Source organism: Rhinatrema bivittatum, chromosome 9, assembly GCF_901001135.1.
Source record: "Rhinatrema bivittatum chromosome 9, aRhiBiv1.1, whole genome shotgun sequence".
Classification (NCBI taxonomy): domain Eukaryota; kingdom Metazoa; phylum Chordata; class Amphibia; order Gymnophiona; family Rhinatrematidae; genus Rhinatrema; species Rhinatrema bivittatum.
Window position 1 is genome coordinate 80,453,263 of NC_042623.1, and position 25,543 is coordinate 80,478,805.

General features: G+C 46.1%; 1 protein-coding gene across 1 annotated transcript in view; it reads left to right on the forward strand.

Moving 5' to 3' along the window:
• Positions 1-25,070, forward strand: part of SELENOO (selenoprotein O) — a 73,044-nt gene extending 47,974 nt beyond the window's left edge. The window contains exons 7-9 of the mRNA XM_029615492.1: positions 11,779-11,964; positions 19,406-19,562; positions 24,117-25,070. Coding sequence (XP_029471352.1) covers positions 11,779-11,964; positions 19,406-19,562; positions 24,117-24,314 — 541 coding nt within the window. The 3' untranslated portion in view covers positions 24,315-25,070. The remainder of the gene's footprint in view (positions 1-11,778; positions 11,965-19,405; positions 19,563-24,116) is intronic.
• Positions 25,071-25,543: the final 473 nt, after the last annotated feature.

A 25,543-nucleotide genomic window follows, 5' to 3' on the forward strand; every position in this document is an offset into this window, starting at 1 on the left:
TCCCTTTGGCCTGGCCACAGCTCCACGGGTTTTCACGAAGATCATGGTGGTAGTGGCGGCAACCTTGCGCAAGGAAGGCATCCTTATGCATCCTTACCTAGACGATTGGCTCATCCGTGCAAAGTCACGAGCGCAGTGTATCCTCGCAGTCGACAGAGTGCTACAACTTCTCCAATCTCTGGGATGGATTGTCAACTTCACCAAGAGCAGCCTGGTCCCGTCCCAGTTGTTGGATTTTCTGGGAGCTCACTTTGACACCAAGAATGCCAGGGTTTTTCTGCATCCGGACAGAGCTCATTCTCTGCTTCAGCAGATTCAAGGATTTATGGCGCTAGAGACGCCCACTGCCTGGGACTACCTGCAGGTACTGGGGACCATGGCCTCGACCATCGATTTGGTTCCTTGGGCATTTGCGCATCTGAGGCCTCTGCAGAGATCTCTACTCTCCCGGTGGCAGCCGGTGTCGAGAGATTTCCAGGCAATCCTTCCGATTCCGAGAGGAACCTTCATCAGTCTCCATTGGTGGCTGGAACCGCGGCACCTAGCTCAGGGGGTGTTGCTGGAGGACCCGGTTTGGGTGATTATCACCACGGACGCCAGCCTCACAGGCCGGGGAGCGGTCTGTCAGGACAGCTCAATCCAGGGTCGATGGACGGAGGAACAGTCGAAGTGGCCCATCAACCGCTTGGAGACCAGGGCGGTCCGTCTTGCGTTACAGGGTTTCTTCCCCATAGTACGCGATCAAGCAGTCAGGGTGCTATCGGACAATGCGACTACAGTGGCGTACATCAATCGCCAGGGAGGCACGAGAAATCGGTTGGTCTCTCTGGAAACCGACAAATTGATGGAGTGGGCAGAGCTTCACCTCCAACGACTAGCGGCCTCGCATATAGCGGGAGTGGACAACGTACAGGCGGACTTTCTTAGCCGATAAAACTTGGATCCCGGAGAGTGGGAGCTCTCGCAGCAGGCAATGCGGATAATAGTACGGCGATGGGGGACACCACACGTAGACCTAATGGCAACCGCCGGAAATGCAAAGGCCGCCCGCTTCTTCAGCCGCAGGCGGGAGCACGGCGCTGAGGGCGTGGACGCGCTGGTCCTGCCCTGGCCGCGCCACTGTCTCCTATATGTTTTCCCACCGTGGCCCCTCGTGGGCAAGGTCATCCGCAGGATAGAGGCACACCAAGGGCCGGTGATCCTTGTGGCGCCAGAGTGGCCCCGACGACCGTGGTTCGCGGATCTGCGCAATCTGACGGTGGAGGGTCCCCTTCGTCTCGGTCAGCTGCCACGTCTTCTACACCAGGGACCAATATTTTTCAAGGAGGCAGATCGCTTCTGTCTTGCGGCCTGGCTTTTGAGAGGCGTCAGTCGAGGAGGCGCGGTTATCCGGAGCCAGTTATTTCAACGCTACTGAAAGCACGTAAGATGTCCACCTCTGTTACCTATGTTCGAGTCTGGAAGGTCTTTGAGGATTGGTGTGGAGCGAATGACATTCTTCCCATGCAGGCCTCAGTGCCACAAGTCCTTTCCTTCTTGCAGGCAGGTTTGGATTTGGGTCTTGCTTACAATTCTCTTCTGGTTCAGGTGGCGGCCTTGGGGGCTTTTCTTCGCAGTGAAAATAAGGAGTTTCTGTCCTCGCATCCGGACATCTCCCGTTTCCTTAAAGGAGTGAAACACTTGAAGCCTCCGATTCGCCCACCTTGTCCGTCGTGGAATCTGAATCTGGTGCTCCGAGTCCTCTGTGGTTCGCCGTTCGAACCTCTAAGCTCGGCTACCATCAAGGATGTCACTCTCAAGACCATTTTTCTCGTGGCAATCAGTTCAGCAAGACGTATTTCTGAGCTGCAGGCCCTATCCTGTCGTGAACCATACCTTCGTTTCACGCCTGAAGGGGTTTCGCTGAGGACGGTTCCTTCTTTTCTCCCTAAAGTGGTTTCGGCATTCCACCTCAACCAATTGGTGGAATTACCATCTTTTGCCTCTTCTGAGTCTGGAGACCTGCGTAGACTGGATGTATGGTGGTCTCTGATACGCTATCTGGAGGTGACTAATGATTTTCGGCTCTCTGATCATCTCTTTATCCTCTGGTCCGGACCCCGGAAGGGTTGCATGGCCTCCAAACAATCTATAGCGCGGTGGTTGAAGGGAGCGATCATAGCGGCGTACCTTGGCGTAGGTAAGTCCCCTCCGCTGGTTGTCAAGGCTCATTCTCTTTGAGCCCAGGCGACATCTTGGGCGGAGAGCTCCTCCGTCTCCACTCAGGAGATTTGTAGGGCGGCCACCTGGAAGTTGATCCATACTTTTGCGAGACATTATCGCCTGGACGTCGGTGCTCTGTCAGGCGGTCAGCTTGGAGACAAGGTAATACGAGCAGGACTGTCTGCGGCCCACCCGTGATGGGAAAGCTTTGGTACATCCCACTGTCTGGAATGATCCTGGTATGTACAGGGAAAAGAAAATTATTCCTTACCTGCTAATTTTCGTTCCTGTAATACCATGGATCATTCCAGACACCCTCCCTTGGTTTGGGGGTTTGTTTGTGGGACATCCCTGCCTACCTGTCTTAACAATCTTTTACTCTGTATTTCGAATACTGCGCGTCTTTTTTTGTTCACGCACTGCTGTTCGCAAGTTCACTGTCCAGAATTTAGTTGCTGTTTATTTGGACAGCGGTTATTTCAATTCCTTCTTTGATTACTTGATCCCTCTGTTTTTAGTCTCTCTCTTTTGGGCTTTGTTAGTCTAGTTACTGAGAGCTGTTACAGGGGAGGCGTGGTTATATGGTTCCTCCCCTGGGAATCTTGTGTTCTGACTCCATCTGCTGGACTTGGAACATAACCCACCATCTGGAATGATCCATGGTATTACAGGAATGAAAATTAGCAGGTAAGGAATAATTTTCTTATTGGTAACGTTAGATATAGAGATTCTGATACGTGGAAAATTGGTGTTGGTAACATTGAGCCTTGTGAGAGTCTTAATTATTTTGTTATTGCTTTGGATCAGGGAGGGACATATGAGAGAGTCCATGTTAAGTGAGGGGGGGGGAGGGGATGAAAGAGGAGGATCTGTACCTGTATTAGAGGAAAAGTAATTTCTATATTAGAGGAATCTGTATTAGAATCTTGTGAGAGTCTTAATTCTTTTGTTATTGCTTTGGATCAGGGAGGGACATATGAAAGAGTCCATGTTAAGTGAGGGGGGGGGGGGGTGAAAGAGGAGGATCTGTATCTGTATTAGAGGAAAAGTAATTTCTGCATCTGTATATGGCTCTACCCCCAAGCTGACAGAAAATTATAGTGCCGGGGAAATGCTGCCAAGGCAACATGAGCTTCCCTCTCAGGACAGTCGTCCCTGCATGAAAGTTAAATCTATTAGTAATATTTACTACTACTACTACTACTACTCCTACTCCTACTCCACATTTTTAAAGCGCTACTAGACATGCACAGTATAGATATGTATTAAAGACGTTCCCTATTCCATGGAACTTACAATCTAGTCAAGACAAACATACATGACAAATCTGTGGGAAGTGTATTTTTTTGTAGAGAAGTGTTTCAAATTTAAAAACAGCCTCAAAAGGTTTAGACTGAACTTGAATATGGCCAGAGAGAGAGAACAATGCACTGAATCAGGAAGTCTGTTTCATGTATATGGTGCAGCAAGGTGGAAAGCACGGAGTTAGGAGTTGGCGGTGGAAGAAAAGGGCATAAATAAGAGCATCTTGCCTGAGGAAGAGTTGACGAGGAAATGTGTAGGGGGAGAGAAGTGAAGCTAGATATGAGGAGCTGCACAGCAAATGTATGTCTAGGTAAGTAAAGAGAAGCTGAACTGTATGTGGAAGTGGACAGGAAATGTATGTAGCAATTTGAGGAGAGGGGTTGCATGGTTATAGTTATGCTGAAGGAAGATAAGTTACGCAGTTGAATCTTGAATGATTGCTGTGGAGAAAGATGGTTCAGTGGGTGGCTCACGAGCAAGTTGCAGTAGTCAAAGCAGGAGCTGATAAAGAGTGGATGAGCATTTTGGTAGGATGCTGAGAAAAAAGGAATGGATTTTAGCAATGTTATGGAGGAAGAAATGACACGCTTTGACATATCTTGGATATGTATAGAAAAGGAGAGATATTAAAGGTGAGCCCAAGGTTACGGGCCGAGGGAACCGGAAGGATGAGAGTGCTATCTACAGAGACAGTAATAAAGGGAAGAGGGGAAGTGGGTTTTTGTGAAAAGATAAGTTCCTCCTTGGTCATGTTATGTTTAAATTGGCAGTGGGACATCCAAGTAGCAGGTCCATGCCTCATGCAAACTTTTAACCCTCACAATTGTTCCTTTTATTTTTTTTCCAATTCATTCCCTCATTTTATCGTAGTCTCCCTTTCTGAAGTTAAATGCTAGTGCATCTGTTTTACCTGATATCCTCCTTACAGTGATTGTCAAATTTGATTGCATTATGTTCAAAATTGTCATGATTCTCTACATCACTGCCATAAGTGCCCTTTCCTACTGTCTGTGATCCTTCTCCATTCCCTTCTGTAATGAACACTAAAAAGTATTTAGCATTTCTGCTTTGTTCTTTGTCATCATTCACGCATGTCGTCTTTTTCCTTTTGATAAGCAGAGCTGAATTAGACCTGGTCTATGTCATCCAGCAGCACAGATCATGCTACTTCATCCCTGCTATCTATGGAAAACACCATTTACAGTAAGCAAACTTGCTTTTCTCACAGGACAAGCAGGATGGTAGTCCTCACATATGGGTGACATCAGGATGGAGCTCAATAATGGAACACTTTTGTCAAAGTTTCTAGAACTTTGACTTGCACCAACTGGGCATGCCCAGCAATGCACTGACCCTGCATCCAGCAGGGGTCCCCCCTTCAGTCTCTTTTTTTCCGCGCAGCAGTAGCCACGTGGGCTAAGGAGCTCTCTTGAGATTCCTGACAGGAATTTTTCTCACAGAACTTCTTTAAACATTTTCAAAAAATTCTACCCTATGGGGTCCCCCAATCGATATCTGTACTCCGCGGTCGAAAGGTAAGATTTTCCCTTCTTTGCGGTTGATTCCCGTCAAGTTTTCCCTTCGAGGCCTACTGGCCATCGACCGCACCGCAGCTAAATTTTTGTCGCAGACATGGGGTCGGGTTTTCGTCGGTGCCCCAATTGTCCTCGGACAATGTCCATCACAGACCCGCATAGAGTTTGTGTTTTGTGCTTGGGGTCCAACCATGATACCCTAACTTGCACCAAATGTGCCCAAATGACGCAGAAGGGTCGCAAAGCCTATTTGGAGAAGATGGAGATTCTTTTTCATTCAAAACTCCCGACTCCATCAACCGCTTCGACTTCATCTGAGCCGGTGCCATCGACCTCTCGTCGTCAATGGGACACCGGTGCTGTCCATCCGGCATCGACTACTCCGAAGGTGTCTACTACCTCCTCTGTGCCTCAAGAACAGGACAGAGGAGAAAATCGTGAAAAGCGTCAACATCAGCATCGGAAGGCTCATTCCGCCGAACCTGGCAAGTCCTTGCCATTGGCGTCAACAGAGCCACCGACAAAGAAATCCTGTCCAGAGAAGGCCCCATCCTCCTCTGCGACTGTGTCACTGAGGTATTTCCCACCTTCATCAGTGCCGGGAGCCGTGATTCCACTTTCACCGGTGGACTGTCCGGCTATGCCAGTGCTGCCTCCTACTTCGGTGCTGGGGTTCCCCGCCCCAGGCTTCCACGAGGAATTGGATCGGATGATCCAAGAGGCCAGCGATAAAGCACTGCAAGGCTTCCAGCCTCCATCGATGCCGATACCGGTGCCCGAGCCGGTCACCGATCCGATTCCCATGGTGCTCGCACCGCTATTGGGTAGATTGGATGCGTTACTTGGTGCCCTTCCACCGCTGGAACCGAAAACACCGGTATGTCCTCTTCCTTCGATGCCAATACCTGTGTCATCAGAAGACGGAGAAACACCGTTACCCTACCGCCGTCTGGGATTCTGCCACCGACTCATCCATCGATATCGCCGGTTCCATCGTTGCCTCCATCGATGCCTAGGCCTGGTCCTTCAGGATTAATACCATTTCTCCCTTCTGAAGATCCTCAGGGAGCTGGTGATCAACCTTAGGATCCTTGGACTGATGATTCTTCCCAGGATACCGCTGATCTGCCTTCAGAGCCCTCCCCTCCTGAAGAGAGAAGGCGTTCTCCTCCAGAGGATCTGTCCTTTATCAATTTCATTAAAGAAATGTCTGAAACAATTCCATTTCAGCTTCAGACAGAAGAGGATTCAAGGCACAAGATGCTGGAAGTACTTCAGTTTCTTGATGCACCTAAGGAAATCATGTCAATTCCCATTCGTGAAATCCTCATTGACCTGCTGAAGAGGAATTGGGAGCACCCAGGTTCAGTTCCACCTGTCAACCGTAAGACAGATGCCACCTATCTTGTGCAGACAGCTCTTGGGTTTCAGAGGTCACAATTGGATCATCACTTTGTGGTTGTGGAATCAGCCCAGAAAAAGGCACGACGTTCCAAACCTCATTCCTCTATTCCTCCAGGAAAGGAACAGAAATCCCTAGATGCTTTTGGCAGACGGGTTTATCATGGCTCAATGCTTGTATCTCACATTGCTTCTTACCAGTTGTACATGTCCCAGTATAACAGAAACCTTTTTAAGAAGATTCAGGATTTCTCTGAATCTTTACCTGACCAATTCCAGGATGACCTTAACGCTCTAGCTCAGAAAGACCTAGATGCTGGTAAGCATGAGGTCCGCGCTGCGTACAACATATTTGACACTGCCTCTAGGGGTGTCCGCAGCGGGGATTAGTGCAAGAAGGTGGGCCTGGTTGAAATCCTCCGACCTCAGACCAGAGGTACAGGACAGGTTGGCTGACCTGCCATGTGCTGGGGATAATCTCTTTGGAGACAAAATTCAGGAGACTGTGGCGCAGCTCAAGGACCACCATGAAACCCTGCGTCAACTTTCTTTAGTGCCTGCTGAGTTCTCGTCCAACTCTTAAGAGGACATTCAGGCGAGACTCTAAGCAACCGGCCTACAAACCAAGAAGGTATTATCCTCCGGCTTCCCGAGGTCGCCCTTCTAAGCCTTATCAAAAAGGTCAGTCCAGGCAATCCCGACCTCAGAAGATCCAACCTGCTCCTCAGCCAGGAACAACGTCGGGGTTTTGACTCCTTCTTGGAGAGCATAGGCCAACTTCCTTTCCCATCAGTACCAGTCGGCGTTCAGTTGTGCCATTTCACCAACACTTGGCACTCAATCACCACCGATCAGTGAGTACTTGCAGTAGTCACTCAGGGTTACCACCTCAATTTCCTGACTGTGCCGATGGACTCCCCACCTCAGCTGACGTGGGGATCATCCGACCACTCTCTTCTTCTGGAACACGAGGTATCAACTCTCCTCCAGTCCAGGGCAATAGAACCAGTGCCCCTCTCCCAACGAGGGCAGGGGTTCTATTCCCGGTATTTCCTCATCCCGAAAAAGTCAGGTGGCGTTTGTCCAATCCTGGACCTTCGTGCACTAAACCAGTATCTGCAAAGAGAGAAGTTCAAGATGGTAACCTTGGGATCTCTACTTCCTCTTCTTCAGAAAGGAGATTGGCTATGCTCTCTGGATCTCCAGGACGCATACACACACATCTCAATTCTTCCGTCTCATCGCAAATTCCTGCGATTCCTGGTCGGCCTTCGTCTCTTCCAGTAGCCTGTACTGCCATTCGGCCTAGCGTCTGCCCCACGAGTATTCACCAAGTGCCTCGTGGTAGTCGCAGCCTTTCTCAGGAGTCAGGGTGTCCACGTCTACCCTTATCTGGATGATTGGTTGATAAGGGCCACGACTCAACAAGCTGCATTAGCATCCTTGCGTCTCACTATCCATACCTTGACCTCCCTAGGGTTTTTAATCAACTATCCCAAATCCAAGATAGTTCCATCTCAAACCCTATCTTTTATAGGGGCCGACCTCGACACAATACGGGCGAAAGCCTTCCTCCCTCAGGATCTGGCTTTCACCCTAGCCTCTCTGGCACAACTTTTACAGATTCTAGTATCCTCAGCTACTTGTCACTTCCTCATACTGCTAGGTCACATGGCATCCTCGGTACATGTCACTCCGATGGCCTGCCTAGCTATGAGAGTCATGCAGTGGATTCTAAAATCCCAGTGGCTTCAAGCTTGTCAGCCAATGTCCAACATTGTTCACGTTACCACACTGCTCAGACTGTCGCTGGCCTGGTGGATACAACACTCCAATCTAACTCAAGGCCTTCCATTTCAGACTATAGAACCTCAAATTACCTTGACAACAGATGCCTCCAACCTAGGGTGGGGTGCTCATGAAGGCAACCTGCAGACTCAGGGAACCTGGTCTCCAAAGGAAGCCAAACACCAGATAAATTTCCTGGAGCTTCGAGCAATCAGATATGCCTTCAGGGTCCTTCAGGATTGCCTCTCAAACAAGACAATCCTGATTCAAACCGACAATCAGGTGGCGATGTGGTACATCAACAAGCAGGGTGGAACGGGCTCCTACCTCCTGTATCAGGAAGCTGCACAGATATGGGCATGGGCCCTTTCCCACTCAATGTACCTCACAGCCACCTATTTGCCGGGCGTGGACAATGTATTGGTGGACAAGTTGAGCCGCACGTTTCTTCCCCATAAGTGGTCTCTCAACCCCACAGTAGCGAACACAATATTCCAACTTTGGGGTTACCCTCACATAGACCTGTTTGCGTCAGTCCACAACCACAAAGTAGAAAACATTTGCTCTCTAACTCGCAGTCACCACTCGCAACAGAGAGACGCTTTCGCCCTCTTGTGGGCCAGCGGTCTCCTCTATGCATACCCTCCACTTCCACTCATATTGAAGACTCTCGTAAAGTTACGAAAGGACAAGGGCATAATGATTCTGATAGCCCCCTCACTGGCCATGCCAGATGTGGTTTCCAATCCTCAAGGATTTATCAGTACGCCGCCATATTCCTCTGGGGAAGGATCCCCTTCTGATAACGCAGAACTGATGCCTGCGCCACCCCAACCTCCAGGCCCTATCTGACTGTCTGGATGTTGAAAGGTTAATACTCCACCTGTTAACCTTTCAGAGTCGGTGTCCCGAGTCCTGGTAGCTTCACAAAAGCCTTCCACGAGAAGGTCTTACCGCTCCAAATGGGAAGAGGTTTACAATATGGTCTATGTCCTTAGACCCCTTCACTTGTTCCACAGCGAAGTTTCTGGACTATCTCTGGCACCTGTTGGAGGCAGGCCTAAAAACTTCCTCCATCAGGGTGCATATCAGCGCAGTAGCCACCTTTCATAAAGGCGTAGGGGATGTTTCTTTTTCCACACAACCCTTAGTAACGCGCTTTGAGAGGCTTGCTCCTCTTAAAACCTCCACTGCACCCTCCAGTCCCTGCTTGGGACCTTAATGTAGTTTTGGGTCGGTTCATGAAACCTCCGTTTGAGCCTCTCCACTCCTGTGATCTCCGTTATCTCACATGGAAAGTACTTTTCCTTCTCGCTATCACGTCTGCTCGCAGAATTAGTGAATTGCAGGCATTAGTTACCTACCCGCCTTACACTAAAATTCTGCATGACAGGGTAGTGCTCCGCACTCACCCTAAATTCTTACCGAAGGTAGTGTCGAAATTTCATATTAACCAATCTATTATCCTACCTACCTTTTTTCCCAGGCCCCATGCAAACCCAGGAGAACAGGCTCTGCATTCTTTAGACTGCAAACGTGCTCTAGCCTTCTATCTAGACCGCACGTCTGCCACAGGAAATCCACTCAATTGTTTGTGTTTTTCGATTCCATCAAATTGGGAAATCCTGTGGGAAAGCAGACCCTCTCCTCCTGGTTAGCGGACTGCATTTCTTTTTGCTACCAGCAAGCAGGCATTCCGCTGCAAGAACATGTAAAACCACACTCTATCAGGGCCATGGCAACATCAGTAGCGCACCTACATTCGGTGCCGCTTGCTGATATTTGTAAGGCTGCTACATGGAGTTCTCTCCATACATTCGCAGCACATTATTGCTTAGAAAAGGTTGGCAGGCAAGATTCCATCTTTGGCCAGTCTGTTCTACGCAACTTGTTTTCAGTTTAACTTCCCAACATCAGGGTTCAGGATGCTTTCCTAACCAAATTTCCACCCCTGTTATTGTGCCTGTTGCACGTTTTTGGGTGCATTGCTCAGGCATCTTCAGCTCGGTACTTACCCATATGTGAGGACTACCATCCTGCTTGTCCTGGGAGAAAGCAGAGTTGCTTACCTGTAACAGGTGTTCTCACAGGACAGCAGGATGTTAGTCCTCACGAAACCTGCGCGCCACCCCGCAGAGTTGGGTTCATTTACGTTTCTTATTTTATTTTTTGCACGTACTTTTTACTATAAGACGAGACTGAAGGGGGACCCCTGCTGGATGCAGGGTAAGTGCATGGCTGGGCATGCCCAGTAGTTGCCAGTCAAAGTTCTAGAAACTTTGACAAAAGTGTTCCGTGATTGGGCTCCATCCTGCTGTCCTGTGAGAACACCTGTTACAGGTAAGCAACTCTGCTTTCTCTTATGTCTTACAATTCCACTTCTGCACTTCCATCTTTCTCTGACATATTTGCAAAATGTCTTGCCACCTTGCTCTGCAGTTTTTGCTATCTTTTTTTTTGCTTGTATCTTTGTTATCTTGAGGAGTGAGCAAGAAGGACATCAAGTCATGGGGCAGGGACATGGACCCATCAACACATCAACTTTGAGTCTGCAAGCACAAAAGGGAAGGGCAGCATCAAAAGCAACCCTTGCTCAAGGCAGCATTTTGGCGAGCCATTGCCCTGCGGACAACCTTTCCTGCTTTTCAGCTTTTCCAGATGTTTGTTGCTAGTATTTTGCCCTTACTTTTTCAACCACCATCTTTAAAAAAGTATAGTCAACTTCTTTTCCTCTTACTTTTATGTTGTTTTCTAGCATAAAGATGTGTAGCCTTTATTATAGCTTCTTTTATTTTAATCCATTCTACTACTACACACTTTTTCTCATCCTGCCAAAGTCAGTACTCCTTGAAGTAAAGGATTCTGATTCCTCTTTGCTGTTGCTCTTATATAGTTCTATGTAAAGCCCCTTTCTCTGTTGGGCAGTTCATCGTTTTATGTAAACCGGAGTGATTTGTAATTTTCACAAGAACTTCGGTATATAAAAATTAAAAATAAATAAATAAATACTTTCTGATACTGGAGCCGAAGTGGCTGTGCACCTGTGCACTAGAAACACTTTCCCCATTTATACATACCAGATCCATTACTGCCTTGTGGGTTTCATTACCATTTGTCCCTGGAGCACCCTTTGAAGGGAATCCAGGATCTCTCTTCTGACTCAGCAGATGGAAAACAAGAACTTTATTGATATAATCAAGGGAGTCACACTAAGCTTGCTTGGAGAATTCCCCAGTGTCCATATGCACGGTAAGGATTTTGTTAGCTGAATAAGAGCCATTATCTGAACTTTTATCCACCACAACAAGAGTCTGTCTCTGATGGTTTTACCAAGTTTAAAGGAAAATGAAGTTTGAAGGCAAGAGTGCATAGCTGGGCCTTTTAGGCTGCAATCTGAGGAGATTAAAGGCACATTTAAGGCTGACACACTGCCCTGAAGTCTTAACCAGTCATATCTTAGAACCTGTAATCTTTGAAAACATGAAATCCACCGAGATCTCTAATCACATTCTGGCTGTTAATGATTTTATTTGATATTTCTTTCTAGGCAACTTTCTATGATGCTTATGTTGGCTCAATCAAATCCACAGTTATTTGCAATGATTGGGACAAGAGAACATTTAAACAAAGAAATAGACCGTATAGAGCAGTACAGCAAGCTACAAGAACTAACATCTTGTGATTTACTGAGAAGGAACAAAGAACACTGGAGAGAGTGGCTGCAGAAATACAGGTAAAATGACAGGATGCAAAGGATATTTTGTTTTGTTCTTTTTAAATTAGTAATAAAAATGCAATTAACACAGAAGATATGTAAGTGTTCCATAATTTCTGTACTAGTCATGCCTCCTCTCCTCCTTTCCCTTTTCTCCTAACAGAATATCCATCACCATTGCTTCAACTTCTTGGGTCTGCAGCTTTATTATTTGAAATAGCAATTGAAATTGGCATGCCAATTTGTTATTGACATTATGAAATAATCAAGCATACCACTAGAATTTAATATAAGTATCTGGATAAATAGAATCAACTCTGATACCTTGCTACTAATGAAGCAGAAGCAATAGTGCATGGATCTCCACTATTTCCAAGCTGCTGTACCAGGGCACTGGCTCTTTCCACTTTTATTTTGCTCTGTTTTTTTAAGTGTGGTCCTCTGGCTCAGACCACAGCATAGAGTTGTGGGGATGTTGTGGTGGTGTCATGTATATATCCAGGAAAGGGGAGGGAAGGCAGCTGCTGCTACAGTGGCAACCTTGCTAGCCATCCAGTTGCATTGAGAGTATGCCTCCGAGGAGTCGTCCTGCAGGTCACTTGCACTATCCTGGCAGCCCCTCTGAGAGAGAATGAGGGCAGTAGAAACCTCAGTGTTTGAAAATAAATGAATAAAGAAGCTTGATGATGACTTTCTCTGCTATATGGAACCCAAGTCTTTTGGTTCCTTGTCGTTTACTAAATTAATCACTTGCTGAAACCCAGGTCTTAACAATTTCATTCATCTCAGTAGCAAAGTTGCAGCATTAGAGTGTCCATCCTTCTCCCCAAAACCTTTCATCTGGATGGAAGAAAGTTTGCTTCTGCTTCCTTTCTCCTTCATCTTTGGGTCCTTCATGCTGTCCTCATCTCCACTCATTGTTTTTTGACCCAGGCTTTCTCTCTGGATGTCATAAGAGCCTTGCTTTCTTCCTGCCAACCTTCCAGGTTCTCTGAGCTTTCTGGCAAGCCTGTTCTAACCATGAAAGAACAAGAAGAGGGGAGGGGTCAGAGGCATGAACAAGACAAGTCATATGGTGCCATCACTCCTTAGATAATCAGACTGTTTCTTTAATATAAAATACTTTTAATTAGAATTTACTTATAACATCACAAATATGACATTCTAAAGATCACATGATTGGCAGATTTGACTTTATCACATGAACACCCTCTGTATGGTAGATTCTCACAGGACAAGCAGGATGGTAGTCCTCACATATGGGTGACATCACAGGATGGAGCCCAATCATGGAACACTTCTGTCAAAGTTTCCAGAACTTTGACTGGCCCCTACTGGGCATGCCAGAATGGCACTAACCCTGCAGCCAGCAGGGGTCCCCCTTCAGTCTTCTTTTTTCTGCGCAGCAGTAGCCACGCAGTTAAGGAGCTCTGCAGAGATTCCTGACAGGAATTTTCTTTACGGAATTACTAAAATTTAATTTACCCCACAGGGGTCCCTCCTTCAACTTTTTCAAGCCGTGGTACTCCGGTAAGTTTTTTACCCGTTTTCCGTCTAGTTTGGCCCTCGCGGCCTACTGGCCGTCGACCGTACCACGGCTCAATTTTTTCATGGCTATGGCGTCGGGGTTCCGCCGGTGCCTGAACTGTAATCGCACCATGTCCCTCACAGACCCTCACAAATTCTGTGTAATGTGTCTCGGATGTGAGCACAATGTCCTAACCTGCACCAAATGTGCCCTTATGACACCAAAAGGTCGCAAGGCTAGAATGGAGAAGAATGAACTTCTCTTCCGTGCTCAAACCCCAACGCCATCTATTGCATCGATGTCGTCGGAACCGGCACCGTCAACTTCGCGCCAGCATCGACCTCCGGTTGGTGACTGCCTGGCATCAACGACTTCTCGGCCTTTGACACCCTCTACTCCCCCTCAGGACAGAGGGGATCGTAGAGATAAACATCGCCACAGGCATCGAAAGTCTCGGACCATCGAGGGAGTGAAATCATCGACCTCACCATCGTCCAAGCCACCATTGAAGAAGCCCTGGCCAGAAAAGGCACCGACCAGGTCACCGAGGAAACCCTTACCCGATAGGGTATCGGGAGCCGCGATTCAACCTTTAACGGTGGTCCCTCTGGCTATGCCTCTGCCTCCTTCTGTTCCGGAGCCGGGGCTGCTTGCTCCAGGTCTCCGAGAAGAACTGGACCAGATGGTTCAGGAGGCCATCGACAAGGCGATGCATCGACTCCAGGTTCCTCCGGCATAGACACCAGTACCGATTGCGGAACCGACCACTGACCTGATTCCAGCAGCATTGGCACCGCTGCTCTCAATGGAAGCGCTTATGGCCGCTTTTCACCGATGGACCCCGGGTCACCGATGGCTCCAGTACCCTCCCTGCTTGCTTTGTCATCGGGAGGAGAAACACCATTCCGCATCCCTCCATCGGGAGTTCTGCTGATGCCTCAGCCGTCGATGCCACCGATCCACCCATCTGTTCCGACGCGTCCATTGGCACCACTGAGCCATCCATCTGTGCCTTCGATGCCTTCATTGGTGCCTCCAGTTATTCCTTCGACTCCTTCGGAGCCTCGACCAGATCCTTCAGGGATCCCACCGCCCCGTCCTCCTCTAGTCTCTAGAGGAGCAGGTGCTGATCCCTACGACACGTGGACTGATGATTCTTCACCAGACACCGATGATTTGCCTTCACCACCTTCACCTACTGAAAGCAGAAAGCGTTCTCCAGAGGAACTTTCCTTCATAACTTTTGTGAAGGAGATGTCTGAATTGGTTCCCTTCCAATTGCAGACTGAACAAGATGACAGGCATCAAATGATGGAGCTGTTACAATTCCTGGATGCTCCCAAGGAAATAACCTCCATCCCTATCCACCAGGTTCTTCTGGATCTCCTCAAAAAGAACTAGGAACCATCCTGGCTCTGTTGCTCCAGTCTACAGGAAAGCTGACACCACCTATCTCGTTCAGTCAGCTCCAGGCTTTCGCAAACCTCAATTGGATCACCAATCTGTGGTTGTCGAATCTGCCCAGAAAAGAGCAAGGAGATCAAAACTTCACACTTCCTTTCCCCCAGGCAAGGAACAGAAATTTCTAGATGCCATTGGTCGCCGTGTCTTCCAGGGATCAATGCTCATCTCCAGAATTGCCTCTTATCAGCTCTATATGACCCAATATAATAGGGTCTTATTTAAGCAGATACCAGACTTAACAGACTCCCTGCCTCAGCAATTTCAAGAGCAACTCCAAACCCTAGTAAACAAGGGTTTTGAGGCAGGCAAGCATGAGATTAGATCATTTTAAGATATCTTCGACACTGCCACCAGGGTATCTGTAGCTGCTAGCTCGGCAAGGCGATGGGCCTGGCTCAAGTCTTCCGACCTTTGCCCTGAAGTTCAGGATAGATTGTCTGACCTGCCCTATGTAGGAGACAATCTGTTTGTCGAGCAGATTCAACGGACTGTGGCGGAACTCAAGGACCATCATGAGACCCTGAGACAGCTCTCTGTGATGCCTTCTGAGTACTCTTCAAAACAGCCCTTTCGAAAGGACTCTAAGAAGTCATTCTTCCACCCGAAGAAGTCCTACCTGCCACCAACTAGAACCTGTTCTACGAGACAGTTTCAAAAAGCCCAGTCTCGTCAGACACAAAAACAAAAACCACAAGCAGCTCCTCAGCCGGGCCCTGCTTCCAGTCTTTGACTCCTGCATAGAGAGCAGCAGCCAGCTTCCATTGCCCCACATACCAGTGGGAGGTCGATTGTGCCATTTCAACAATAGGTGGCACTCAATCTCCTCAGACCAGTGGGTCCTAGGATAATTGCTCAAGGTTATTGTCTGAACTTTCTCTCCATTCCATCGGACTCCCCACCTCTACCGACGTGGAGAACATCCGATCACTCCATCCTTCTGGAACAGGAGGTCTCCCTCCTCCGCCAGTCCAAGGCAGTAGAACCAGTACCCTACTCTCAGCATGGCCTAGAGTTCTATTCCTGGTACTTTCTAATCCCCAAAAAATCGGGAGGCGTTTGTCCAATTCTGGATCTACGTGCCCCCAACAAGTACCTCCAGTGAGAGAAGTTCAAAATGGTAACCTTGGGCTCTCTTCTTCCTCTTCTACAAGGAGGAGACTGGCTCTGCTCTCTAGACCTCCAGGACGCATACACTCATATCGCGATAATTCCATCTCATCGCAAATACCTGAGGTTTCTAGTAAGCCCCAAGCACTATCAGTACCGAGTGCTTCCATTCGGCCTCGCATCTGCACCACAAGTCTTCACAAAATGCTTCGTCGTAGTTGCAGCCTTCCTCAGGACTCAAGGTGTTCACGTCTACCCCTATCTAGACGATTGGTTGATCAGGGCTCCCACTCAGCAAGCTGCTCTGTCGTCCCTACATCTTACCTTACACACTCTAATTTCGCTTGGATTTCTTGTCAACTACGACAAAACCTACTTAGTCCCATCTCAAACCTTATCGTTCATTGGGGCAGACTTGGACACCTTGCAGGCAAAGGCTTTTCTGCCTCGACAGCGAGCTCTCAATCTCGTGTCTCTTGCACACCAGCTGCAGTCTCAGCACTCCACGACTGCACACCACTTTCTCATCCTCCTGGGACACATGGCGTCCTCAGTTCAGGTCACCTTGATGGCCCGCTTGGCCATGAGTAATGCAGTGGACTCTTAAGGTCACAATGGACTCAATCCATTCAGCCCTTGTCGACCATTGTCCACGTAACCGACTCACTCAGTCAGTCTCTCACCTGGTGGAGAAATCAGGTCAATCTCCTCCAAGGCTTGCCCTTCCAGGCTCCAGACCCTCAACTAACTCTCACCACCGATGCTTCCAACCTCGGCTGGGGAGCCCACGTGGCCGATCTGCAGACACAAGGATCTTGGTCTCCAGAGGAAGTCAAACACCAAATAAATTTCCTGGAGCTTCGAGCAATCAGATATGCTCTCGGGGTACTTCAGGATCGCCTCTCCAATCAAATTATCCTGATCCAGACGGACAGCCAGGTGGCCATGTGGTACATCAACAAACAGGGAGGCTCCTACCTTCTGTGTCAGGAAGCTGCACAGATCTGGGCGGAGGCCCTCTCCCACTCGATGTACCTCAGGGCCACCTACTTGCTGGGAGTGGACAATGTGTTGGCAGACAAGCTGAGTCGCACCTTTCAACCGCATGAGTGGTCTCTCAACCCCTCAGTAGCGAACTCAATCTTCCACCAATGGGGTTATCCTCAAATAGATCTCTTTGCATCACCTCAAAATCGCAAAGTAGACAACTTCTGCTTTCTCACTTGCAGCCAACACTATCAGCCAAGAGACACGTTCTCCCTATCATGGGCAACCGGTCTCCTATATGCATTCCCTCCACTTTCACTTCTCTCGAAGGCTCTCGTGAAGTTACGTCAGGACAAGGGAACCATGATTCTGATAGCACCCCACTGGCCGCACCAAATGTGGTTTCCAATACTTCAGGATCTCTCCATTCGCAGGCACATTCCCTTGGGAAAGGACCCGCTTCTAATCACTCAAAACGACGGGTGCCTACGCCACCCCAATCTTCAAGCCTTGTCCCTGACGGCATGGATGTTGAAAGGTTAATCCTTCAGCCACTTAGCCTTTTGGAATCAGTTTCCCGTGTCCTGATTGCTTCACGGAAGCCTTCCACGAGAAAATCTTATTCTTACAAATGGACCAGGTTCACGTCATGGTGCTCTTCTTAATCCCTTGACCCCTTTACCTGTCCAATCACGAAGTTTCTGGACTATCTCTGGCACTTGTCAGAGTCAAGTCTAAAAACTTCCTTCATCAGGATGCATGTCAGTGCAGTATCCACCTTCCATAAAGGTGTCGGGGATGTTCCCATCTCAGTACAACCATTGTAACACGTTTTTTGAAAGGCTTGCTTCACCTCAAACCTCCTCTGCGTCCTCCGGCCCCTTCTTGGGTCCTCAACCTAGTCTTGGGTCGGCTCATGAAACCACCATTCGAGCCTCTTCAATCCTGTGACCTTCGCTATCTCACATGGAAAGTGATTTTATTTTTGGCAATCACTTCCGCTCGCAGAGTTAGTGAATTACAGGCTCTAGTTACCTACCCGCCTTACACTAAACTTCTGCAGGACCGGGCAGTACTCCACACTCACCCTAAATTCTTACCTAAGGTAGTTTCAGAGTTTCATCTCAATCAATCCATTATACTACCTACCTTTTTTCCCAGGCCCCATTCCAATCCAGGAGAGCAGGCTCTGCATACCCTTGACCACAAACGGGCTCTAGCGTTCTACCTACACCATACAGCTGCCCACAGGAAAAGCACTCAATTGTTTGTCTCGTTCCATCCTATCAAATTGGGGCAGCCTGTGGGTAAGCAGACTCTCCTCCTGGTTGGCGGATTGCATATCCTTTTGCTATCAGCAAGCGGGCATTCCACGTCAAGACCATGTTAAAGCACACTCTGTGAGGGCCATGGCTTCTTCAGTAGCACACCTACGCTTAGTGCCGCTTCCTGACATTTGCAGGGCTGCCACCTGGAGTTCTCTCCATACCTTTACAGCCCATTATTGCTTAGACAAAGCCGGAAGACAAGATTCCATCTTTGGCCAATCTATTTTGCGCAACCTATTTATGTGACGTACCAATACCCTTCCACCTGCCCGTTAGGGTTCAGGATGCCCTCTGCCAAATTTCATCCCAGGCCTAATGCCTTGCATGCCTGAGTACATTTGGTGCATACTCGGACATCCTCAGCTTGGTACTCACCCATATGTGAGGACTACCATCCTGCTTGTTCTGTGAGAAAGCTAATGTTGCTTACCTGTAACAGGTGTTCTCACAGGACAGCAGGATGTTAGTCCTCACGCAACCCGCCAGCCGCCCCGCGGTGTTGGGTTCGTAACGTTTTCTTATTTTATTTTCAGCACTACCTGTAGCTTTTTAACAAGACTGAAGGGGACCCCTGCTGGCTGCAGGGTTAGTGCCATGCTGGGCATGCCCAGTAGGGGCCAGTCAAAGTTCTGGAAACTTTGACAGAAGTGTTCAGTGATTGGGCGCCATCCTGTGATGTCACCCATATGTGAGGACTAACATCCTGCTGTCCTATGAGAACACCTGTTACAGGTAAGCAACATTTGCAAGGAACGTCTGGATTGGGCTGATATGCATTAGCAAAGCTGTACAGAAGTTTAAAAAATAATATATAAAATGGTCGTTTCTGGACCTTTTTCATATTTGTCAGGTTCTTACTGTCTTCTGTTGGTCATTTAGAATCTGATCTATGAACCTTTTTTTCCCATAGATTACAGTATGAGAGAAAAGCCTTAGTAAGTCATGTCTTTACTGCAGTGCTTACATGGCCACAATAAACTAAAGAACGTCAGTGTTATAGTCGAATCAAACTGTAAAATCGATGTAATTTCTTACGTACTTTCAGTGCCCGTTTAGAGAAAGAGAGAGTGAGTGTTGGCAATGCTGAAGCACTGAATTCTGATCGAGTGAAGATGATGGATTCTAATAACCCGAAATATATCTTGAGAAATTATATTGCGCAGAATGCCATAGAAGCTGCTGAAAATGGAGATTTCACAGAGGTACAGTATGAATGTTTCCTGCAGAGAAAAAGTTATTGTGTATTTTAATTTTTAATAGTATTTAGCTCATTAAATCTTACCAGTTAGTGGCCCAGCAGCTTGATTTCAGAATTACTTGTGGCAGTACAAAGCTTGGGTTTGAGTCTCCCAAGCTGGCAGAAGTCGGGGCATCTCTGAACTAATATGCTCAGGCCTTAGAAAGCTTCTGGGGGAGAGAGAAGGCAGGATAATTGCTGTTTCTTTTTTTTAAACATGAAATTTAATTTTCCATGTTTGGCCATACTCCTAACATTTTCATGTCCCCAGTAGCATTGAGGTGGGATAGGGCATTACATTCTCCCTCTCCCATATAGTACAGATTTTCACTTTCAGCCAGAAGGCCAAGAAGGAGCCATTTTCAGATTTGATCTTAAGCCAAGAAACAATCTGGGTGATCACTTTCTGCATACGAGCAGGACTCTGGGCTTACGCCTCCATGACTTCCTTCCAGCAGTAAGACTTGAATCAGTTAAAAACTATCTTTGTTAGAGTGGGAGCGAAAATAAGGATGACCTTGCAGACTAGAGAGTCTGGTTGTGGGACGTCTACAGTAAAAACTGTTAGTGTTAAGCTGGCACAAGCATTCTTGATAGAAATAGGACCTCTCACTGCTTTCACTTTATACAGTCACAGCTGTGATAGTCTGATCATAGGAATTTTATTTTTGTTGCAGTTGCATTTTGTGAAATAGAATCTCATGTGACTGACAATATTAATTAATTAATTACTTTAATTTATGTTCTGCCCAATTTCCAGAATACCTGTTCTAGGTGGATTACAATCATATGCCTACATGTGTAATAGGGTTTAGACGTTTTTGTTTAATTTTTGTGCCATGTGTTTATTGGGATTAGTAGCAAAAAGTGATGGAACATGCTCACATCCATAAGTTTGGGTGCAGACCCTTAGAATTGTCTGGAAAGACAGACCGGAAGTTCATGCACGAAGGATAAATACAATTGTGTATTATAACAGAGGAAATTGTATGTCGGGGAAGACTATAGTGATGAGTATACTACCGTCCACCTGGTCAAGATGGTGAGACAGACAGTGAAATGCTAAGAGAAATTAGGGAAGCTAACCAAATTGGTAGTGCGGTAATAATGGAAGACTTCAATTACCCCAATATTGACGGTAAATGTATCCTCGGGACACGCTAGAGCAGGGGCGGGCAATTCCAGTCCTCGAGGGCCACAAACCTGTCGAGGTTTTAGGATATCCTAATGAATATGCATGGCATAGATTTGCATACAACTGAGGTAGAGTGCATGCAAATCTCTCTCATGCATATTCATTAGGGATATCCTGAAAACCAGACTGGTTAGTGGCCCTCGAGGACCGGAAGTGCCCACCCCTGCGCTAGAGAGAGAACGTTCCTGGATGGAATAAATGATAGCTTTATAGAGCAATCGGTTCAGGAACCAACGAGAGAGGGAGCAATTTTAGATCTAATTATCAGTGGAGCACAGGACTTGGTGAGAGAGGTAACGGTGGTAGGGCTGCTTGGCAATAGTTATCATACTATCATCAAATTTGATTTAATGACTGGAAGAGGAACAGTGTGCAAATCCAAGGCTCTTGTGCTAAACTTTCAAAAGGGAAACTTTGATAAAATGAGAAAAATTGTTAGAAAAAAACTGAAAGGAGCAGCTACAAAAGTAAAAAATGTCCAAGAGGTGTGGTCATTGTTAAAAAAAAATACCATTCTAGAAGCACAGTCCAGATGTATTCCACACATTAAGAAAGGTGGAAAGAAGGCAAAGCGATTACCGGCATGGTCAAAAGGGGAGGTGAAAGAAGCTATTTTAGCCAAAAGATCTTCATTCAAAAATTGGAAGAAGAATCCAACAGAAGAAAATAGGATAAAGCATAAACGTTGGCAAGTTAAATGTAAGACATTGATAAGACAGGCTAAGAGAGAATTTGAAAAGAGGTTGGCTATAGAGGCAAAAACTCACAGTAAAAACTTTTTTAAATATATCCGAAGCAGAAAGCCTGTGAGGGAGTCAGTTGGACCATTAGATGATCGAGGGGTTAAAGGGGCACTTAGAGAAGATAAGGCCATCGCAGAAAGATTAAATGATTTCTTTGCTTCAGTGTTTACTGAAGAGGATGTTGGGGAGGTACCCGTACTGGCGAAGGTTTTCATGGGTAATGATTCAGATGGACTGAATCAAATCACGGTGAACCTAGAAGATGTGGTAGACCTGATTGACAAACTGAAGAGTAGTAAATCACCTGGACCGGATGGTATACACCCTAGAGTTCTGAAGGAACTAAAAAATGAAATTTCAGACCTATTAGTAAAAATTTGTAACCTATCATTAAAATCATCCATTGTACCTGAAGACTGGAGGATAGCAAATGTAACCCCAATATTTAAAAAGGGCTCCAGGGGCAATCCGGGAAACTACAGACCGGTTAGCCTGACTTCAGTGCCAGGAAAAATAGTGGAAAGTGTTCTAAACATCAAAATCACAGAACATATAGAAAGACATGGTTTAATGGAACAAAGTCAGCATGGCTTTACCCAAGGCAAGTCTTGCCTCACAAATCTGCTTCACTTTTTTGAAGGAGTTAATAAACATGTGGCTAAAGGTGAACCGGTAGATGTAGTGTACTTGGATTTTCAGTAGGCGTTTGACAAAGTTCCTCATGAGAGGCTTCTAGGAAAAGTAAAGAGTCATGGGATAGGTGGCGATGTCCTTTCGTGGATTGCAAACTGGCTGAAAGACAGGAAACAGAGAGTAGGATTAAATGGACAATTTTCTCAGTGGAAGGGAGTGGACAGTGGAGTGCCTCAGGGATCTGTATTGGGACCCTTACTTTTCAATATATTTATAAATGATCTAGAAAAAAATACGAGTGAGATAATCAAATTTGCAGATGACACAAAATTGTTCAGAGTGGTTAAATCACAAGCAGATTGTGATAAATTGTGAGACTGGAAAATTGGGCATCCAAATGGCAGATGAAATTTAATGTGGATAAGTGCAAGGTGATGCATATAGGGAAAAATAACCCATGCTATAATTACACAATGTTGGGTTCCATATTAGGTGCTACAACCCAAGAAAGAGATCTAGGCGTCATAGTGGATAACACATTGAAATCGTCGGTTCAGTGTGCTGCAGCAGTCAAAAAAGCAAACAGAATGTTGGGAATTATTAGAAAGGGAATGGTGAATAAAACGGAAAATATCATAATGCCTCTGTATCGCTCCATGGTGAAACCACACCTTGAATACTGTGTACAATTCTGGTCGCCGCATCTCAAAAAAGATATAATTGCGATGGAGAAGGTTCAGAGAAGGGCTACCAAAATGATAAGGGGAATGGAACAGCTCCCCTATGAGAAAAGACTAAAGAGGTTAGGACTTTTCAGCTTGGAGAAGAGACGGCTGAGGGGGGATATGATAGAGATGTTTAAAATCATGAGAGGTCTAGAACGGGTAGATGTGAATCGGTTATTTACTATTTTGGATAGTAGAAAGACTAGGGGGCACTCAAGAAGTTAGCATGGGGTGCATTTAAAACTAATCGGAGAAAGTTCTTTTTTACTCAACGTACAATTAAACTCTGGAATTTGTTGCTAGAGGATGTGGTTAGTGCACTTAGTATAGCTGTGTTTAAAAAAGGATTGGATAAGTTCTTGGAGGAGAAGTCTATTACCTGCTATTAAGTTCACTTAGAGAATAGCCACTGCCATTAGCAATGGTAACATGGAATAGACTTAGTTTTTGGGTACTTGACAGGTTCTTATGGCCTGGATTGGCCACTGTTGGAAACAGGATGCTGGGCTTGATGGACCCTTGGTCTGACCCAGTATGGCATTTTCTTATGTTCTTAAAAACAGTATTTCAAAACCAGACACATCTTAAAAATGGGATTCTAAAATTCTGCAGTTGCAATGTATTTAGAAAACACTGCACCTACAGTTAGGTCAACATTCTGTAAAATCAAACTTTTATTGGTTTAGAATGAAAGTTTTAATGTCCGCTATTTAATGTCTATGTTTTATATTTGAAATTGTGGCCCAGTGATGGTGGTGCACTGCCATATGGGAGATCCTGCTTTGATTGCAGTCAGGCTTCTACTCCTCAGGCTGGCAAGGGGATACTACTAAGGCAGCATTTGAAGCACTCCAATTTTGCGGGGGCAGAGGGAAGTTAAAACTGGAGGAAACATCACATGTATCTGCAAGTAAAGGCTCGTGGTACCATAATCCCATTTGGAGCCTATTCTGATTGAACTGGAAGCCCAATGGAGCAGGAGAGAAATGTGTGTTTTTGGGGGGAGGGGGGGTATGGACTGGAAAAAGCTCCTTTTTAAAGCGACAACATTCTGGAATGTCTTTTATATTTTTTGGGTCAATATGTTTACATCATGAGTATTTCTTCTACAAGGTGAGGCAAACAGTTGTTTGTGAACTAGCACTATGACTGAACCAGATGAATTTTTCTTTATAATTTTCTCGGTCACTTAATACTGTCACTGTCTGAATGTTTTCATCTAGGTAAAACGGGTGTTGAAGTTTTTGGAAAAACCTTACCAGGGAGAAGAGAGCTTCTATGAGCTGCATGAAGATGATCCTTTAGATGACGTGGTCTCAGCTATGGGTGCTTCCTGTAGTTCAATGAACAGAATCATGCCTTCCTATAGCAGTAAACCTCCACTCTGGGCTGCTGAACTTTCTGTTACATGATCATCATAATTACCTTGTTGTGATTTTCCATTGAACCTGGAGAACCTGGTCATTCTTCAACTCTGGAGAATCTTACAAGGTATAACTAAAGCGCTGTTTAGTTCTGAGCACAGTTCATTTGGCTGCCACCGAAGCGCACTTTAGTAAGAAACTTCCAGGATAACCTTTTCTGTACACAGGGATATGAGAGTATTGTTGTCAAGGTAAACCATTTATTTTATTTGTTTAATGGATATCATGTGCATTTTGATGTGGAAGTTAAATAGTTGGCGCTCAGGCACTCAAGTGTAGTTGGTTATGACGTCACAAATATCAACTCAGAAATCTGATGTATTTGTGTCTGATGATGGACTAAAAGCACTTTCTGAAGAAAAAAGCTTGCTGTAGAGACGCACAGCTGAGTTTTCTCTGCCCTTTTGCAAGTGAAGGCCCAGATATTGCTTATTGAAGCTATGTTTCATTTAATTAAGTAGTTCATTTCCTGTGAACGTTCCTATCTTTATCAAATTTTCTTATATTCTCTTTGCTAGAAAAGAGATTCAGGGTTAAGCCTGTAAAATGCAACTCTATCAGTTTTTATATACAATGAGCAGAGAAAATTGCACAGTAATTAGCCATGTACACTAAATTGAGTTCCCTATTTATCTTTCAATTTATGCATGCGTGTAAATGTTTACAAAATATACATTGGCATATAAACATATCAATTTTAATGCTTTCTAATGTGAATCACAATATGGGTTAAATAAAGAGCCATATTCATGATTTTCACTGTGTCAGTAGTTGCTTACAATTTCTAAATATAAGACTGCAAAGCAGCACAGTTACCAAATCCAGAAACATTATTATGAAAACCACTGCCATTATTTTTTAGGAATCACCAGCCTTAGATCTAGAGCAGTGATTTCAACCTTTTTTTCTGTTGGGACACACCTGATAGTTCTCACATGCATGACCCACTGAACACATGACAGTCACAAGGCTAAATGTAAATGTACACTTTGCATCCACAGGAACCCCACCCATACTCCCGACCCTCAGCAATAGGTATATAGCAGAACTAGAACATTCCCCATACAACTCACCATACAAAAAAGATATTCTGGTGTTATCGCAATAACAGCAACAGAAACTCCTTTTACTGGATGTCACCTCACTGAATGGCCGCCTAGGGAACTTGTTTCCGACACCGATCTTAATAACCGCAGCTTCCAGCGCACCGAACCTCCAACCAAGAG